The following is a 21,118-nucleotide window of genomic DNA, read 5'->3' as shown; positions in this document are numbered from 1 at the left end:
TGTGGGATACATATGTATGTGTATATACGTATATATGCATATATGTGTATCCTTAAGACTGCTCTACTGTAAAGTGTCTTGAGATACCATTGGTTATGATTTGGCGCTATACAAATAAAGATTGATTGATTGATTGATTGAACCTAGCATTAGCTGATTATTAGCAATAAGGTTGAAAAGTGTTGAACGGAGTAGATGAACATGTTAAAGGTTAAATGATCAAAATCAGTTGAAGAATGGCTGGAAATGAAGGGGTTAAAGGTTGAAAAAGCAGAAATTTCCAAAAGAAATAAACGGGAAAGAAAAATGTAACAAGTAGACACACATCAACATCCCCCACCAGATTGGTCGTCCTTATAACTCACAACCTTTGCCTAAATGTCCTAAATCTACGAACTTAGATGTATACATAATAAAGTATTATCTCATCAGAATATAACATTACTAACTATCTTAAACGTTTTCTAAGAAAAGCTGTCCTCTTACTCTAACAGAGTTAAAAAAGCGGAACAAAGGCAATAACTCCGGGAAAAATTATTGTGTGCTTCTCATTTTCGAACTCGAAGGTATTGATACCCTGAAGCCACTTATTATCCCCCTTCCACACTTTGTGGCGGGGGATAATAAGTCAATAGCTTTAAAAGTTACAAATTATAAAAGCGATAGCATAAATCTTGGGAACTTTCTGAATTTTTTGATTGCTTATTTGCCAAAATTGGACAAATGGTCGAGAAGGAGTTAGTGACGATGGAAGAAAAAACAGATAACAATAGTAAGCATGTCTCCTGCATTCTCACGAATTACTTAAAATGATGAGATTAGTTAGAAATACTAGGGAACAATAATCCATAAATGTGTTCATATTTGATTGTAAAGCTCTTTCATTGAGTCTCCACTCTGTCTTTGATGAGGTATCCATTAAAAGTGATGTAAACGTCCACGTCGTCGCTGTAGATGGCCGTCTCTCGCTCTCTCTTGTACAGACGAACCCACACCTGGTCGTGGAGCTCCAACTCCAGCATCAGACTCTGGCTCTGCATGATGGAGCGGTCACTGGGCTGGGCGTACACGATAGCACGCTCCTCCTCGTTCTGCATGATGTGCAGGTACGTCTCCTTGAAGTTCCACGTGTGGATGTTGACGTTGAAGAAGTAGACGCCCGGCACGTGGCAGAAGAACTTCCCGTTGAAAATGTTGAAATGCTCTTCAAGGTTGACGAAGACGGTGTCGAATACCAGGGCTTGGTAGGAATCCAGGCTGTGGAGGGATTTACGGCGTCCTACGGAGAAGGCTGAGTACTGGACTTTACAGGGGTCTCCTGGGGGGCCGGCCTGGCCCTTGGAGCCCTTTGATCCAATTGGGCCCATTGAGCCTGGGGGACCTTCTTGTCCTGCTTTACCAGGTGTTCCTCTGTCTCCTCTGTCCCCTTTATCCCCTGAATAACACAGTAACACGATGAGGTTCTGTTTGACCAATAATAAAAGGAACTAATCAAATACATAATTCATGACAAGTGTCATATTTCGATCCTTTAGATCTTTTTTGGCTCAAGTACCCCCTTTGTTTGACTTCAACATTTTACTCAGAATTCTATGAAAACACAACAACTATAGATCATAATGCTGGAATGAATAAGTGATAACTCACATTTTAAAGAACCCCATTGTAAAAATGTGGAATGAAAACAGTATTAAGTGCCTCCGAATTAATATATTTCTAGAGACTTTTATCATTTCTGGTCATGTCGTGCTGGCACAAGACTGACATTGTATTTTAGGTTCGTGTTCTAATCAAGATCATTATTATGATTATCATTTTTAACTTCAAAAAATGCATTACAAAACCCCATATCTTTAACGTTTTCATTTGTTAGTTTTCCACTTTCTCTCTAGTAGCCCCTGTATTTCTGATTTTTTTGTTACTTGGAGACAGTCCACTACTTATATTATGTCAACATTCAACATCTAATTAGTTTAAATATCTTTTACAACTGCTTTGCTCTTGCAACAAATAAAATAATGTATATTGCATTTGTTATATTGCTTTTTACTAAAAATTATCGTTTGTTGATTTTCCACTTTCTCTCTCTCAAGTAACCCCAATTCGGCTGCAGAAGAAAGCAGAAAAACATGAATTCTTGTCTAATTCAGTTGTAGATATCTTATATTCACCAATTTAACGATTGCATTTTTCCTTTCTTTATATCACATGAATGCAGTTATTTTTAATTGCAAATTGTGGAAACTGGTCTATATTTGACCCCTGAACTAAAAGCAGTTTGACATCCTTGGTTTATGATCTATGAATCAATAAAGGTGGAACGATATCTCTCGCCACAATATATCACGATAATAAAATGTCACAAAATGCCCAAAGGTTTCAATTAGTGCCAGAAAATGTCGTTGTGCTAATATTGTTAATGAAGAACATGTCCATAATTTAAAGCTGCTAGCCTTGATCATAGATAAAATCATATTGTCTGCTTCATAGACATATGTGTGTCAGTAACTTAGTTACTTTAGTATGACCACTTTTTCAGTAACAGGTAATCTAACAAGTTACTATTTAAAAACCAGTAATCAGATTACAGTTACCTATCCAAATCAGAGTTATTATTTATATCATTTTCCTCACCTCACGGTAAGAATGAAGGAACAACACTCTATATGCATCTGTTTACAGGACTCCACATCCCATAATGCATTGCATAAAAATGTCAACAAACAAGACCCTAAAGTAACATGTACAATAATAACCCCCCTTTGCAAAACTACATGCAATAATCTCTGTACCAGCGTCACTTACTGACAACCTGCACTAGAACTGTAAACTTTGCATCTAGATATTCTAGTTTTTATAGTCTGTTCTAACTTTTATTCTATTTGTATTTATTCTTATTTCCTAATTGTTATAACTCCACCTCTTAAGATGTTTGCTTTAACTTACTGTACATAAGATACCTCTTTGTACTATTTAACTGTCTGCACATTTCTTGTCTATTCTGCACAGTGATCGTACTGAATGCCTAATGTAACAAGTGAATTTCTCCATTGTGAGATCAATAAAGGATTATCTTATCTTATCTTATATCTCTCGTTTTGGAGTAAATTATGTTCCATTCATGAGGCATACAGTATGATTTGATAGTAAAAAAAATAGGCCATTATAGTTTGATATTTAGAAAAGATTTATTTTTTGAAAGAATATCATGATGATGACATGATTTGGTTTTAATTTTAGACTAACCTGAATTGTCAATCTCTGATTTTGCATTCTTTTTTGCAGAGCGTCACTTTTTTCATTTTAAAGAAATAAAAATATTATTATAATAATTATTATAAAATATTATTTGTGCTATTTGTTTATTTTTTTTTTTGAGTGATGTATGGTTAGTTTTTTTTCTCTTCCCTTTCCTAAATATCATATTGTATCATGAACTTTGTCTTCCATCCAGGGCCGGCCTTCCCGACAGGCAACACAGGCGGCCACCAAATTTCATCCCCCATTTTTTTATTTTTATATATATATATATATATACATATATATATATATATATATATATATATATATATATATATATATATATATATATTTATATTAATTTAAAAAGGGCATAATAAATGTGAAACACACCCTTTAAAATCACAGTACATGTTTTCTCTAAAATGAATATTAATATTAAGAGTCTAACTATACAGAACCTGCTAATCATCTGCCCATATTTATATTTATTTTAAATATTGTTCTATTCTAGTTCGATAGTGTTGTTTGCACATTGTGTTTTTTGGTTTTAAGATTTTTGTTACTAACTAGTAAAACCCAACAGGAGAGTAGAAATGTCCTTGTACTGAAACTTCTGTATCTTATTATAACTATTGATTGCACTATTTTGCATTGTTTTGATTTTGCACCATTTTTGTTATTTGCACTATACCTGTAGGTGTTATATTGTATTATAAAGCATTATTCTAAATTTCAAAATAGGTTGTATTGTTTTTCAATGGTTTGTTGGGTTGCAGAATTGCATTGTTTTGTCTCGTTGTGGAGGTCTTTACCTTTAAGGATGGTCATGTTGATGTAGGTGTGGACCTCAGGGACGAGGCTGATGCCCTGGGTTGGAGAGGCTCTGCTGCCCCCTGCTGGTTCCTGATGGTCACAGCAGCGTCTGCAGGGAACCTGAGGAGCACTGTGAGGCACTGGGGCCACCAGGGAGGACCCCATGATGAGGAGGGGGACCAAGAACATAGCTGTGCATGTGACAGAGGAGATGTGCATGAGCATGAGCAGAAAACATTGATATATGCACTTATTGAGCTAGATTTGGGCTTCATTTCTTATATCATCAGATGATGATAATCAATAAAAAATAACTAAAAAAGGTGCATTCTCTTACATCAGGGGTCACCAACAAGCTGTCTGGGGCCCCAGGTAGCCCTCATGGACCATGTGAGGGGCCCTCAGCAGCTCTAGTCACCAATGAGCTCCATCTAAAATCTGATTTATTTTCCAGGATTCAAACTCACAAAGATAAATACATGTGAGAGATGTAGTTAGTATTTAGTAGAGTTAAATACGTGATAAAGTTTTAGTATTAAATGACCCATGTTTAAATGTTTTTGGTGTATGGACTGTGGTACGTGGTATATCAGTGGTTCTCAAACTTATTTGGCTCAAGTACCCCCTTTCTCTTGTTTCTGAATCCAAGTACCCCCTTTATCCGACTGCAACATTTTACTCAGGAAACTATTTAAAAACAGCTATAGAACATAATGATGGAAGATGAATTTTGTAAACAAGTGGAAAGAAACAGTATTTAATGCCTCCTGAGGAGAAGATATTTCTGTAGTTTTCTTTAAGCTGGTGTGGGATCAACACTGACCTTTGTATTTTCAGTTCATGTTCTAATCAAGATCATTTCCCTCATCGTTATTATGATTATCATTTTTAACTAAAATAATAATATGCTATAAATAAAATATTTTTGCTAAAAACGCAAGGTGGATTTTACAAATTTTACATCAGGGGTAGGACACATTTATCACAGCATTCATGTCAGCATTTAGGATGATGAACAATCTGAGCATTAATACAGGAAAGAATAAAACATTTTTATAGTCATTTTGTGTGTTTTACTGTCATTCTGTGTGTGTTTGTTGTTGTCTTGCTCATTGTGAGGCATTTGATGCATTTCTGTTGTCCTCATAGTAGTATTTATAATGTAAAATGTATGTTTTTTGGAGTCATGTTGTTTATTTGTGCTGTTATTTTGCATTTTTTTTTACAGTCATTTTTATGTAATCCTGTTGTCATTTTGCTTGTTTGTTAGTACTGTGGGTCATTTTTTGTGTTTTTCTTGTCCCTTTGTGTACTTTTGTTGTCATTTTCTGTAATTTTATAAATATGTGTATTACTTAGGGATGTCCCGCTACTTTTTCATATTGATCTGATATTAGCATGAATCATACATACTTTAATTTATTTGTTTTTTAATACTTTAATAAAATAAAATAAATATTACTTATTATGTAGAATGAAATGTTAGCACAGGTTTGATCAAGTGATGTCACTCAAACAGAGAACAATAGTCAGCAACAGTAGGGATGAGAAAAACCTGAGCCATTTATTCATCAATATTTACCTTAAACATAAAATATCTGCAGTATTTTAGAATTGAATAAAATAAATAAAAAATAAATGATAAGACCCTGAAAAATAACCTAAATAAATCCAATAAGCCTTGGGGGAATATGTTTAAAATGACCCACTATTTCTCTCCCGTTGGCTCGTGCATCACTTACAGCTCGCTGTGACACGTGTCATGGATGAGAAGCTGTAAAACATCCTAAGCTTAGCACACAGCTGATCTATAGCCTCTCATATTAGCAGCATTGTCTATTAAAACAACATGGGCCTTATTTTTGTCAATCTTCCAGTCACGCAGCATCTCCTCCATGGTGTTGGTAATGGATCAGCAGTGTGTGAACCTCTGATCTCTGCAATGTAAAGTCAGCGTCTACCCAGAGAACAGTCAGGATCAATAAGGACAACGGTCGATGGTCTGAGCTACAGATGTCGGTGGTGAAGCTAACAACTTTAGCTTTTTCCACATGTGCGGCAATACACTTTTTATTTATTTACTTATTTATGCATCTGAGGTTTATTCCATAAAGCGGGTTATGTTCAAACTCTGAGTTTGTTCAGGCTGAAATGAGGGAAACTCTGAGTATCTCATTCCTAAACGTGAGGTATGAGTATGTTACCATGGTAACATTGTCCATGAACTAAACCTGGTCACTGACAGGTTTTATCAAAGAAACCCTGGGTTTCTACCTGGCTCCGCCCACCTGAACACTTTAATGAACCTTAACACTTTTCTCTGAAACACATTAGTGACATCACACACCACAGACGTGTTCACATCATTACTAATGTTGTGTTGATTTATGTTTTTTTTGTTTTTGTGATAACAGTAGTTTTCTTTCTAACATTGTAGATGTAGATCATTAGTGAAACACACTGAGAGGTTGATCTACATTAAAACATCTACTGACGTCTGTAGTAAAGTTCACTGGATACAAACCTGATCATTTAAATTAATCCACTTTTAAGGCCTAATTGTTGTTTTATATTGTTATACAGTTAAATCTGTAGATCATATGTCTATGAAGTTATGATGTCACAGTGAAGTGTGACGCTGCTCTTGTAAGTAACGAGTTGTGGGTTCGTGTCCTGCTTCAGTGTTTTTTAATGACATTTTTTATGACGTATAGATGACTCTGGTTATAATATTACATTAAAAATCAATATAAATGATTAGATATGAAGCATCAGTCACTGTGTTTATATCCAGTGTAACAGGAGGACTCTCTATGCAGACATCCTATGATGCTGACACGTCTCCTCAGACACATTTTATTATTATTATTATTATTCACCACTCGTCACGTCACTGAAACAATAAAGTGATGAAGTGATCATAAAGTGTTATTAATTACAGGTGATTTAATCACTATAATCACTGAAGACTGAACACACCTTTAGAACAGGATCATATTCATCAAACACAGGCTTATTTCACCCATTACGGTGAATGAATCACTATTTTCCGTTTGGTTGCCATGGCAGCTCGATTAAATCTCTGATCCATTGATGATGGCTTTTTGTCGCGCGCGTGCATGTCAGTAACCCAAGGTTTACATACTCAGGGTTTATTAACCCACTTCATACCAGCTGTAATGGAATCAGATAAACAGAGTTTATCATGGAGGGTATGTTGACCTAGAGTTTATGGATAGACTCAGAGTTTGTTAAACCTCCTTTATGGAACACACCTCTGGTGTATCGTTTTGTCTACAAGGTAGTGGCGACTAGGAATAATGTAGCGAGGCTGAGGTGCTCAATGAAGCGTTTAAACTTTAAACCCAACATTACTCACCACCAACAGGGGCTGGTCATGGAGCACAATAAACTAAGCTATCTTTTCTGTTGTAGCCAGTGCCTTTTTGCCGTACCGTGAAAGTTTCTTACGCATTTGGTTTTGGCCAGCGATGGTTAAGTGAAGGACTCAGAGGTTTGCTGTTTCTTTGCCTCGGTGGTCTTGTGAAAATCCTCATGCTGTTTCAGATACTGCTGTGTCAAATGCGCGATAAGGTTGGTCATATTAAACTTTGCGGGTTCTGTACCACCACGGGAAACTTGTGCATGACAAGTGTTGCACTCAGCAGCAACGTCTTTGTTCAAGTTTACGGTAAAATATTCCCACACGGCCGACATCACTTCTCCTTCTCCCAGTAGCGCCGCACACACGTTGTTGTTGTGATCATGTCACCTATGAATAGAGGTTCTATCCATATATATATATATATATATATATATATATATATGTATATATATTTTATTGGAGCACCTCTATCGGTGATTTTAGATGCAGACCGATAAAATCCGATATTTGTTTTCTGGCTGATATTGGACCAATATCTGATATCAATATTGAATCGGGACATCCTTAGTATTACTGATGTCGTTTTGTTCATTTTTGTGTTTTATTGGAGTATTTTCTGTTTGTCTCTTGCATTTTAATGTATTTTCCTGCAATGTTGTAATTCTTTGTATTTTTTAATGTATTCTTGCTTTTTTTGGTATAATTTTGTAATTTTTTTGTCATTTTGTACGGGAGCCGCATAAAATTAGACCGAGGGCCTCATTTCTGTTTAATGTAGAAAATGAAACAGCTTTTTAAAAGCCTGATAGACTTTCTTACAGATTAAAGTCAACAATGAAAATGTAATATTTAAGAAGCTCTTTTCTAACTGGTAGCCCTTACATTAGAATAGATACAATCTTAGAAGGAAGGTGCTTTTGAATCTCAGTGACTCTGTGTTATGGAACATTAGTATGTTTATTATCTATTTCTAACTTTGTACATTCTTTCCAGGCTAAGCTAGCTCACTTTTCACCCTACGTATAGTAACTCATATTTATGAAGAAAACTCTGGATTTTCACTGTTGTTTAGTCGTTCAAACCACGTTAAGTTTAGCATTTAGCTCAGCTCACATTCAATCAGTGAAGAGTAGCATCAGCTAATGTACTAATTTATGCTAAATTAGGACATTAATAAATGGGTTGAAGTGCATGTTCACAGTAATACTATTGGCCACTTTCTAAATACATTTAATAAATAAATAAGGCACAAAATAACTTCATAGTTAGACTCAAATGTAACTTTAAATACGTTCAGACCTAATATCAAAGTATTGATATTAAATGTGTACTTCTGAATTATGCTTTAAGTGTACAATAAAATGAGTATGTAAAAAAATTATGTAAAAACTAATTTCAATTAAGTACACAAATTTCAGTTCAAGTATATTTTAGTAAAACATATTTTTGTACAAAGTGGAATATAGTACATTTGTTATGAAGTGTGTTCAAAGTGTTTCCATGAAAGATAGTATATTTTTTTATATATTTACAAAAATAACATTTTAATATACTTAAAGATACAATAAAGTACATGTGTCTTTCACAGGGGTAGGGTATTAATAAACAAAAATTGTTGTGAAATTTAAATGGCAAATGTACTGATTTCTAACTATTGAAGTCGTTTCAAAGCGCTTCACACACCAAAGGGACTGAGTCATGCTAGCTGCTTCGTTGACCATTAGGGTGATTTCACACACATGGTCTGGTGAACTCGGTGCGGTTCAGGAGCATTGCTGCATTTTAATTTGTCTGGTCCACTTTCACACTACTTTTTGCCAAGCGCACCAAACTTTCTGAACAATGTCACACGGGCAAAACGGTCGGTCGCCTATTGGACAGAATACTTGAGCCTCCATAGACGAAAACAACACTTCTGTCAGAAAAATGCATTTTCCAAAGGAAATCCTCAAACAAACCCCTAGAAACATAATTAATAATGACCCATAAACACAATGAGTGTGGAAATATTTGTGTCATGTATGTGTGTGTGTGTGTAGCTGCAGGACAAAGGAGTGCTGGGTGTGTGTGCGGGTTCATGTGTGCGTGTGCTTGTTGCCGTGACTAAAGTTTGTGTTATTGTTGTTTGCCGCTGCCCTATATTTTACAATGGAAATACTAAAACAAACCCCCCAGAAACTTCATTAATAATAATACAAAATAATCCATAATCACACGATCCCACAACCTGCGCTAATGCGCTACATAAACACAGCCAATGCCGCTCCTTTTCACACCTGTCAGCACTCAGAGGCGTCATGTCACCGGTAACTTACCGGATCTAGAAAAAATTCAATACACCTTGACGTCAGCACTTGACTTAGCAACGCACGCCGCCATTTTAAGAGGGGTAATCATTTGCCTGACAACTGCTATTTACTGCTGATTTTGAAGTCTGACTGATTTTTACTGTAAAGCCCAGATCCTGCGTAGTATTTAACTGTCATAACCACGCCTGGCTGAAAGTAAAGATAAACTTTTACAGAATAACGACAGAAAAAGACCAGAAACAGAAAAGATGGATCCAATCACTGAGGAGAACAAACGTAGATAGAACTACATGAAGCCCAAAATCAAAGTGGTCGTATGTTTACAGTAGACATTATGTTAACGGTAGGTTGTGTATTTAAAGGATCTAATTTCTTCCTGACTGATTTTATGACATTGATTATGAATTATCCTACATTTAAATTGTAATTTATTCAGTAATGATTGAAATGTTTATGGCTAGTATGTCTAACTTGAAGACAAGCAACGTTAAATTAACAGTAAATATGCAATGTGTTGACTTGTATATGAACTGTAAGTATATTAAATAAACAAATGTGATTCATATACCATTTATGTTTTAATTTAGGCTGTATCATTATTATTATATTGTTAACGGTGCTAGCTTAGCATAGCCACATCGCGTAACGAGCCAATTATCATGATGACACAGACCTATATAGACACAAACACACATATACAGTAAGTCTATGGAATCAGAACAGTATCATAATGAATGAACTCACAAATGCACACACACTGGTTCACAAATATATATTTGTTTCACAGTTGTATTTCAAATTCACAAATATACACAATCTGTTTTGTGAATATGTATTTTATGCAAACTTGTAATATAAATTCTGAAATGTACACGTTCTACTTCACAAATATTATTTTGAGGCACACGTAATATAAATCAACAGATGATGCAAACTTGTTTATAAATGCACACTCAGCAATTTGTATCATCTGTGGATTTATATTACATGTGTTCCTCAAAATAATATTTGTGAAGTAGAACGTGTACATTTCAGAATTTATATTACAAGTTTGCATAAAATATATATTTGTGAAACAAAGCATGTGCATTTGTGAAAAACCCTGCAAGAGTTCATTCATTTTGATACTGTTCTGATTCCACATAAGCCTCCCTTAAAGAAAATATATGAGCTTTTGTAAGTCCTCATCTTCTCCATTGTGTAGACACCAGAGCTGTTAATGAGCTACTCATAAATATCAGGTCATTAGAGATCTGACCATGTGGTCAGGGTTGTTTTCCATGAACCTTGAGGTGTTTGGTATGGACATGATTCCGACCCAACCAGATGAAACTTCCCATCATATCAGTGCTTGGCCTTGGGCTACAATCTGCTGCAATATTCGTGCGACGTTGAGTAAAACCTTTGTGTTGTCCGCGGTAAAAAGTGGTTGTCAGGCAAATGTAAACCCCTCTTAAAATGGCAGAGGGCGTTGCTAAGGAAAATGTCCCGGATGATGATGTGACCGTGAAAAGGTGTATGAGGTGGCAAGATATAGCAGACGTACATGAAGCATACTGAATTATAGGGCCAGGTATTGTCAGGTAGGGTGTACCGATCCGATATTGATATCGGACATCGATCCGATATCAGCCAGAAAACAATATCGGATTTTATCAGACTGCATCTAAAATCATTGATATAAGCTCTCTGATAAAATGTTCTGCTCCAGCACTTCTATCCATACTGTGGTTCACACTCCAACAAAGTAACTACTGTCTATTGTTGTCCATTGATTATTGTTTTCTGTTTGAGTGACATCACATGATCAATCCGTTTCTAACATTCCACACTACAAAATAAGTCATAAAAGCATGTATGATTTGTGTGGATATCATATCGGATCAATAACGGTATTGGCCGATACGCAAGGCTGCAATATCGGTATCATATCGGAAGTGAAAAAGTTGTATCGGGACATCCCTATCGTCAGGTACCTCGCGATGCGATATATTGTGATATTCTTTTGCCCGTGATAATGATATTATCGCGATAATCAATATATTCATTTAATCCATTTCACAGGAATTACAAAACACTGTCAATCAATTTCACTTGAATTACAGCCACGTTTATACAGCACAGAATAAAAAGTCTGAATACAGTTTTATGACATGGTTAAAATGAGCCTGTGCAATATTTACAGTTAATAACAGTGACTGTTCTTAACACACACTGATCACAACTAGTCACATGACCTTGTGTTATGTTTAAGTCTTTAAGGAAAGCCTGATACTAAATAATGCTTCACCAAAATATGTTTGTGCAAATTAACTTTAAATCATTAAAAACAAAATGAATGCATAAAATATTAATTTCAGTGTTATATTATTAACTTCTCTGTAAACATGGACACATATTAATGCTGCTTAACAAGCATAATAATTATATCCTCTTCATTTCTGTGAGATTCACAAAGTATCTTCACCATGTTTTCTTTGACAGACATTGATTTATAGATGCACAGAAGTGAATAGACATGAACCTCCTAGACCAGCAATCTGTAACCTTCGCTCTTAAAGGAGCCATTTTGTCTAATCTCACCTGGATTAAAGTCCTTCCAGAGCTGAAACAAATACCTTCTCAATTAAAACAATAGAGTGTAAAATTATATACAGTTATGATTATATTGAATAATGTTACATGAACAGTTAATGTATTTGAAGTGCTACAAAAAATAACTTGAATTAGATAACACATGATCATGTGATCAACACATGCTAATTACTAATTTATTGCAACATATCAAACATGCATATAAAGCCGACATGTTGGCAGTTACTGTAAATAAAACACACACACACATAAAATCTGTATTTTCTTCCAGAAATAGTGTTTTTGTTGGTTTAGTTTCTTACCAGGGATTTAAAACTGAAGGTTAGTCACAGGTGGAGGAAAGTTGATGGTCTGTAGATGTTGTAGGAATGTGCTGAGTCATTATTTTAGGTTAACAAATAGTTTTATCATAATTATATTTGAAGTTAATGTCATTAATCATCAATACCGTCTGTAAGAAATAACAATTCTTTATTTTAATATATTTTTGGAAACGATAGGGAGCCATCACAAAAGGTGTCAAAGAGCCACATGAGGCTCCAGAGGTTGCAGAGCCCTGTCCTAGCCAATAGCTGGTTAATAACTGTTAATATTTACTGTAGTGGAGACTAACATCCATTCAAATAAACACGATCATTATCACATTCATTACATTGAAGAACTATTCTGTAACATTTAACAAAGTGTAAAACTTGGAATTGTGTGAGTGATAAAAAGTGTCTAGTCGTTTTATTTAAATTACTGCGATGTAATATGTTTATAATTTTACAAAAATATGGCTTTAAATCAGTAGTTCTATTTCATCCCTTCGGACCGCCAGAGGCGGTGCATAAAGAACAGGATGATCATCCTTGCGCATACGCAGGTCGAGAATTAAATGACAACAAAGTCACATGTGACCTCCTGGTGGCTCACGCTAGTCTATATAGCCACGTGATACCGGAAGCTCAGTCCTTTTTCACCTTCTCACGCGCAGGTAGGATGTGTGTGGTTGTGAGCGTGTGAGCAAACTCCACCTACTTTGCTGTTTGTTGCTGGTGGCCCTGACACTAGTAAGGTCGGAGCTGCGAGTTTTCTCGCCCTCCAAGGGCTGAAGAAGCAGCGTTCTCAGCTTTTCTTCATCACCGTTGTGTGTATTGTTAATCAGCTGGTGAGTTGTTTATTGTTGTTTTTCGCAGTTGCTTTTGCTATCGGTAGTTTTTTGTTAATATAGCCCACCTTTGTTGTGTGCTACTTATTTTGTTTAAAATAAATAAATAAAAAGAATATATATATATATACCTGTATATATATTCTTTTTATTTTATATTATTATTTTAACTACAGACATTGCCGTAATACTGTGTTCGCGTTGATTACAGCTGCTTCAGCTTGTTATCAGTTTCTGCCACGTTATTAGTTTTTTTTTTTTACAGACTCAACGCTGTCTTCCTTGATTCATTGACTGTTTATTTGAAGAATATCGGCTGTTATCTGTGAGCCTATCACAACTCGCAAGTGGTGTTTTCTGCTCGACCCGGGTTGTGGCCCCGTGTTCAAACATTCTAGAGCCACTAGTGGCATTTTCTGCTCGACCTGACTCTAGCTCACCTCATTGTCTGTACGGGACCATGTTGGAACAGCTGTGCTGCATACTCTGCTTGGCCTAGCTCCAACCGGAGGATGGCCATGATTTGTGCCCTTCTTGCATTGGTGTGGACTATCTGCGGGATGCCGTCACCAGCACTACCTGCCCTAATTGCATGGTGATGCCACATTCTGTGAAAGTTGATCTCCTGGCTGCATTCGAGGACCTTCCAGATTGGTGCACCACATCTACTGGGGTAACTGAGGGACGGCCAACTACACACAAACGCACTCCCTCGGAGACCCAGTCTCGTCCGAGGAAGAAGCAGAGGAAGGAGACTCAGGAGGCAGGTTGTCCAATAAGGTGGACAACCTCACATTGGAGCTGGCTCAAATGAAGGATCTGCTCCAAAACCTTCAATCCAACGTGGGACGCAATGTGGTGGTTCCACAGGGACACGAAGTGGCCTCTCAGGAGGATATGATGTCCGTGGCCGTGTCTGATACCCAGTTTCGGGAGGAGCATGATGTGCTAAGCTCTTGAGCCTCAGAGTCCGGTTCTCATAATTCTACGGGCTCTCCTGGCACGGGAGACGAGCCTGTGTCTGTAGCCATTAAGACCGCCCTCACTCGCTTAGGGTTGGATGTGCCACATGCACAACAGGCCCAGTCCAGCGCGTTCTTTCGGCGCCAAATGACCGCTACGTCTTTTGCTGTTCCTCCTTCAGAGGAATATGTGAAGGAGCTACACGCGTGTTGGACAGATACTAATGCGTTTTCACGGAGCACAAGGAATGGGTGAGCGTTAGCAGCAATGCAAGATGCCAATAAGTTTGGCCTCGGACAGATGCCGGTAGTCGAACCAGCCATTGCATCCCTTATTGTACATCCAGAGGAGACCCTGCGACCAAAGGCAAGGTGCCCGAGGCCACGGTGCCGGATTACAGATGACCTGCTGTGTAACGCGTACGACATGGGTGCACACACGGGGCGTATTGGGAACTCTCTCTCTCACCTCATGTTGGGTCTTGCGGCATCACTGAACGGTGGTGCTGTCAACCAGCCCACACAGGGCTTGATGGATGCGTCCCTACAGGCGTTTGCCCTAATGTCAAGGGAGCTTGGGCGTTTAATGTCTACCCTTGTGCAGACTCGACGCCAAGTTTGGCTGGTACAGTCCTCGCTTTCAGAGTCTAGTCGACGAACATTACGGACTGTGTCGGTAGTTCCTGGGGAGCTGTTTGGGTCTGCTGCTCTGGAGGCCCTAGAGCAGGGATGTCAAAGTCAAATACATCAGAGGGCCAAAAAAACAAATTTGCTACAAGCCGAGGGCCGGACTGCTTCAATGTTTATTAAAACATATTAAAATGATTGCACAAAACCTATCCAGTCACTGATGGAGTTGCCTCGTCACAATTGCACTTCAGTGTAAAGTCCTATATTTGGTCCTGGTTGCTTTCTCACATGGTTAAAATGGTAAATGGACTTGATTTTATATAGCGCTTTATCACCACACTGAAGCAGTCTCAAAGCGCTTTACATATCAGCTCATTCACCCAATCACTTTCACATTCACACACCAGTGGGACAGGACTGACATGCAAGGCGCTAGTCGACCACTGGGAGCAACTTGGGGTTCAGTGTCTTGCCCAAGGACACTTCGACACATAGTCAGGTACTGGGATCGAACCCCCAACCTCTTGATCAGAAGACAACCAACTACCACCTGAGCCACGGTTGCCATGCTTCACTTGAGGTGAACCGAGACCTACATTTTATAGAGGAACAGATTTTACTTGTTTGCTCCACATCAGACTTTGAGTGAGCTTCCACACTATCGCTAAAAGACCAGAACTATCAGAGGAAACGAAGCATGGTGCGAATGAAAGAGGTATGTGTGAAAGCACAAGGACACTTCAACACATTGACAGGTACGGGCGGGGCACGTTTCCAGGGCTCCTCCCACCAAACCCTACTTCGCAAACTCCAAATGACGTCACATTTGCAAGATGGAAGCGCCCTTCAGCGCCGTATTTTGGCTTCAGAACATTGCGTGGGAACAGCTACAGTGCACGTCCACTGGTTTGGACACAGAATAATGCTGGATCATTGTCAGTAGCTGCGCTTCCATTATCCTTGGAAATGCACAAAATCTAAAGAGAGCAACAAAAACCCCCCACACACACATCCGAGGAAGCCCCAAGCAGCCGAGCACCCAGCGCATCCCGCCACCGACCCCAACCCCCAACCCCAAGGCCCCCCGCCAGCATCCCGCCCCCCCACCCACCCACACCCAAGCAACCAACCCCCCGAGGGGAGGGACCAGAGAGCCCCCTGCCCGAGACCCCAGCAGAGGAGCCAAGGCCCCTGCCCAGTAGATGGCCAGAGCCGCGCGGAACGGGCAGCCGGCGGGCGCCGCACCCTCAGGTATGGCAGGGCACGGCCCGCACCACCCGCCCCGGAAGACCCCCGCCAGGACCGGCCCAGCCAGCCGGCCAGACCCGCCAGACCCAAAGGGCACCACCGCAGGACAGGGAACCCCTAAGGGCGAGCCCCCGGGCAAAACCCCCGTGGGGGGCACCCCCCCCCCGTCCACGAACAGGCCACAACCCAGCAGCCCCAGACAGTACAAGAACAGGTGCTCAGGCCCCGCCCCCCACCGGACAGCGCAAGCCACGGGGCAATGCCCCCCCCGGCGCAAGAGCGACCGGTGACCACCACGGGAGAGAGGCACCCCAACGGCACACAACCGATGCGGAGCAGCAGCCTGGGTTGTTGGGTGGCGGGGTGTTGCGGTGGGTTGCTCCACCGGACAGTCTAGGCGCCTTGGCCCGGTTCCCTGGGGCGCGCCTTCGCTGAGGGTGCCGCTAGCGCGGTGGGCCGGGCCGCCCGTTCCACCCCCCTCCCCAGGGGCTCACTTGGGGGATCACAGGGGCTGGCTTGTGTAGCTTCGGGGGGAGGGAAGGGTGAGTTGTGCCCTGGGTCGTGCTGGGTGGGTGTGTGTGGGGGCGCGGCCGGTGGCTCCTGTCCTGGCGGATCCGCGTCGGGAGTGGTTTGTCTGCTGACTGGGGTGGGTGCCGTGTCTGGGCGGGGGTGTCTCGGGGGTGGGTCTTTGGGTTCGGCGTCTCGGTGGCCGGGGGCTGCTGTCCTCCGAGATGTGCTGGCGTTGGGGGTGTCCCATGTTGGAGCGTGGGTGATTGGGGGTGGCCTCCATGAGAGGGGGTGCTCTGCTGGCGATGTTGGTGTGGGGTTGCGGTGCCTGGCTGGGGGTGCATGGGTTAGCCTGCCTGTCGGTCAGTGGCTGGCAGGGTGGCCCTGCCTGGGTGGTTGGTGGCGTCCTCTCTCGTCGGGGGGGGCCGGGGCCGCCCACTTGTGGAGGGTGCTATGTCGTGGTGTCGTGCGGGCCTGCGCTGGCCCTGGTGTGGGGGCTGGCCTCTCTCCTGCTCGGCCGCCGCCTGCTTTGGCGGGGCGGGCTGCTCCGGGCCAGCTGGAGGCGGTGGTTGCCTCCTGGGCTGCTGGGGGATGTGGCTGGTGCCTGGCTCCGCCTGGGGGGGGTCCCACCGTGCTCCGTATAGCCGGCATGGTTCGGGGGGGTGCTGCGGGGGGGTCTCCGGTTGGGCTGCTCGGCGCGTCCCTGGGACCCGCAGTGCCGCTTGCCTGTCTGCGCCATCTTCCCTCTCCGGTGGCCCGCCATGCGGACAGGCCGGGCGCCTACCAGACAGGTCTCCTACATGGGCACTTCACATCACTCACTCCCAGCTGGTCTGGCTCACCCACTTGTTGCACCACACTCACATACCCAACCCTTAGGAGGCTCAGGGCTCTCTTTGCGGGGTCTCTCCGGGCGGTGCCGGCCTGGTGGGGTATGGGGTGCCCCTTCCCTACGGGTGAGGCTTGGTGCTTGTCTCGTCTCCTGGTTGCCTTGGGGGCTCGCCTCACGGCGTGTGGGTCTGGGGTGGGCTGCCGCGCCGGTGTGGGGGGTGGGTGCGCTGGGGGGTTTTGGCCTCTGCGCCGGGGTTGCTTGGCGCTCCGGGATGGTGCTCTTTGCTGGGGGTGGGCTCTAGCTGTTCCGGTGGTTGAGGTCGGAATCGGCCGCTTGGTAGGTCTGTCCTGCTATCTGCGGGCTGGCAGGTGCGCCGGGGGGCGGCATTGCCCCGTGGTTTGCGCTGTCCGGTGGGGGGCGGGGCCTGGGCTGCTGTTCTTGCACCATCTGGGGCTGTGCGGTCTTGATGGGTTGTGGCCTGTTCGTGGACTGGGGTGGGGGGGCGCCCCCCACGGGGGTTTGCCCCGGGGGCTCGCCTTTGGGGGTTCCCTGTCCTGCGGTGGTGTCCTTGGGGCGGCTTGGGGCTTCCTCGGATGTGTGTGTGGGGGGCGGTGGCTGCCTCTCAGCCTGGGATCTTGGGGGCGTCTGGGGGTTTACTTGGCCGTGGGGGGGTGGCCTGGGGCTCCCTAGCCCCCACTCTTTCTGCTGGCCTGGCTTCATCTGCGGGCCCAGGGCAGTTCTTGGGTTTGCGGTAGTGGTTTTTTGCACATATACTGGTCTACGATGCACTGGCACACCTTGGGATGTGGGATAAAACTCATACTGGGCTTAACTTTAGACACGTTAATCTCAACTACCTGCTTTAGGTACTACCACTCACTCATTCCCCCTGTCCACAACCACCACCATTATAGCTAAACTTCACACTTGTCACTATACTGACATGATTACACAACATAATAAGCACAATATATTCTACAACTTCACATCTCACCCTCACTGTAAAACAATCTATTCTTCCCCACCCTTTATATTTCCTACCTTGAGTCTCTCCTCCCTGCTCCCCTCCCCCTCCCTCTCCACTTAGGTGTAACACTGCTCTCCCTTTTTATATCCTCCCTATAATAAAAGGTTTCTTACCCTTCCTTAGGGAGGGCTGGTGATGATCACAATTAACCCTAACCCTAACCCTAACCCATAACAAAACATGCATTGCTGTCTCATAATGATTGCACTTCTTGTAGTGTTGACCTTTGACAGCATGTGCAGACAAGTAAAAATAAATAAATAAATAATAATAATAATAATTTAATCACATGGAACAAAATCCAATCAGAACTCATGTGATCATTTGGTGTTACACATCCAATCTTTCTCTGTTTACAAATACATAATAACATCCCATATACATGCATAAACTGGTATGCTTTATATAGTATTCTGTAACAGATGTAGTTGAAAAAAAATCATCATTCAGTTGACTAAAACTATACGATGACGAAATAGTCCCGATAACCAAATTTTCACTAAAACTAAGTTGCATTTTAGTCAAAAGACTATGACTAAAACTACATCAAAATTTGCTTAAAACTATTCTTTCACAGGGCTTTTACATAGTTTGTTTGTTGTGTGCATGGACTGTTGAAAAAAGACTACAAATAGGTGTGTGTATGTGTGTGCTTGTGTGTGTGTGCGTGCGTGCGTGCGTGCGTGTGTGTGTGTGTGTGTGTGTGTGTGTGTGTGTGTGTGTGCATTCAATAATGCTGTTTTAACTTCTACTTTGTGAGAACTTGTCAACTTGACATCCTTTGGGGTTCAGTTGGGAAATCCCCCTGTGATATACACCAGAGCAGTGTGTGTGCGTGTGTGTGTGTGTGTGTGTCTGTCTGTGTGTGTGTGTGTGTGTGTGTGTGTGTGTATTCTAACAAAAACATTACTCTTGGTTGAAATGGTGCTTTCCATCCTCCCTCTATCGGCTCCTCTGAGCACTAAATTGTTGACATTGGTGGGTTTGGTTTCACCAAAAACGTTCCATACATTATTGTTTGTTTTTGTCAGGAGAAGTTAAACTGTAACCTATAATAACCCCTAATCTACATCAAATAGCTTATTTTTTTGGACCCAAATTTTATCTCCGAGTTGATGCCTCTTTCTGCACGCTGCATCACGTCTCATCCAAAGCCACTCTCACACATGCACAGATAACACATTTACATCAGAGCGACTCTCACCTCGATCTCTTCCCAGCTGCTCTTCCAGTCTGCTGTGGAGACTCAGAACTCACACACACACACACACATGCACACGCACACACACACACACACACACACACACACACACACACACACACACACACACACACACACACACACACACACACACACACACACACACACACACACACAGAGAGAGAGAGAGAAAAAAATCCTGAGTCAGCATCATCCCACTTCATCCCTCCCCCTCTGTGAGTGAGCAGTGGGTGGAAACCCCTTTTTCCTTTGATCCCTCATTCAAGAAACTACTGAAGAAACAATAATCTACCATGACAGCAGCAGCCATTTAGCTAAACATAACCCATCAGAATATGCACAAAAACCTCAAAAGTAACTCTAAAATGCACTTAAAAAAAAAAAAGTGTCTATTTGTCCGGTTGCCGTATGGACAACCCCCAGTGCTATTAGTAGGGTTACCAAAGTACAAATACGTAGCGTCTTAGGGTTAGGGTTAGGTTTAAGGGATAGATTAAAACCCAATATCGGAACTATTTTTAGGTTTAGGTTTGTTGTTTATGGGACTCAAATGAAACCCCCTGAACAGTCCTCGGACCATTCAGTTTGGAATAGGGAATCAAAGGCAAGGCATGGGCCGGTGCATGTTGTCTCGCACCCCAGCAAATCGTACACATTCATCAGAAAGGTTTGTGTTAGGGTTAGGTTTAGGATTAGGTTATTACCCAATATTGGAACAATTTCTAGGGTTAGGCTTGGGTTTCGGTTTAGGTTTAGGGTTAAGTTTAGTCTTTGTCGCGTGGCCTAAACTGACCAATGACTGACCTATCATGCGACCTAAACTGGCCAAATAGGGGCGCTGCGTACGCATAGAATGTCGGTATATTGATTCGGCAACCGTATGGATACCCACTGCCTAAAATATTTCCTCAGCTTCCATAAGAAGAGAAACTGTCTTGCCTTCATATGTTCTTCCCTAAACTCTCCAGTTGTCCAATCACTTGCAGCTCTAATTCCAATGAGAAACAGGAAGGATGTTGATTAGTAACAACAGGCTGTAATAGTAGCAGGTTTATCCACACATAGAGAGAGAGGGGGAGGGAGAGAGGTTAGAGAGTGCAGGGGATTGGAAAAGTGGAAAGCAGCCAGGAAAACAGCTGGAGAGGATCTAATGAAGACAGATGACGGCCCTGCGGGCTTTAGGAAAGCAAAACAC

General features: G+C 41.7%; 1 protein-coding gene across 1 annotated transcript; it reads right to left on the bottom strand.

The window, feature by feature from the left end:
• Positions 1–296: 296 nt before the first annotated feature.
• LOC114468483 (complement C1q tumor necrosis factor-related protein 1-like) lies at positions 297–19,992 on the bottom strand. The gene is made up of 3 exons (XM_028455410.1): positions 19,906–19,992; positions 4,056–4,247; positions 297–1,435 (listed from the first exon to the last, which is right to left on the bottom strand). The coding sequence occupies exons 2-3, from the start codon at positions 4,243–4,245 to the stop codon at positions 882–884; spliced, it is 744 nt and encodes a 247-aa protein (XP_028311211.1). The 5' UTR covers positions 4,246–4,247; positions 19,906–19,992; the 3' UTR covers positions 297–881.
• Positions 19,993–21,118: the final 1,126 nt, after the last annotated feature.

This window comes from Gouania willdenowi, chromosome 8 (assembly GCF_900634775.1).
Source record: "Gouania willdenowi chromosome 8, fGouWil2.1, whole genome shotgun sequence".
Lineage (NCBI taxonomy): Eukaryota > Metazoa > Chordata > Actinopteri > Blenniiformes > Gobiesocidae > Gouania > Gouania willdenowi.
This window is presented reverse-complemented; position numbering and strand designations above follow the sequence as displayed.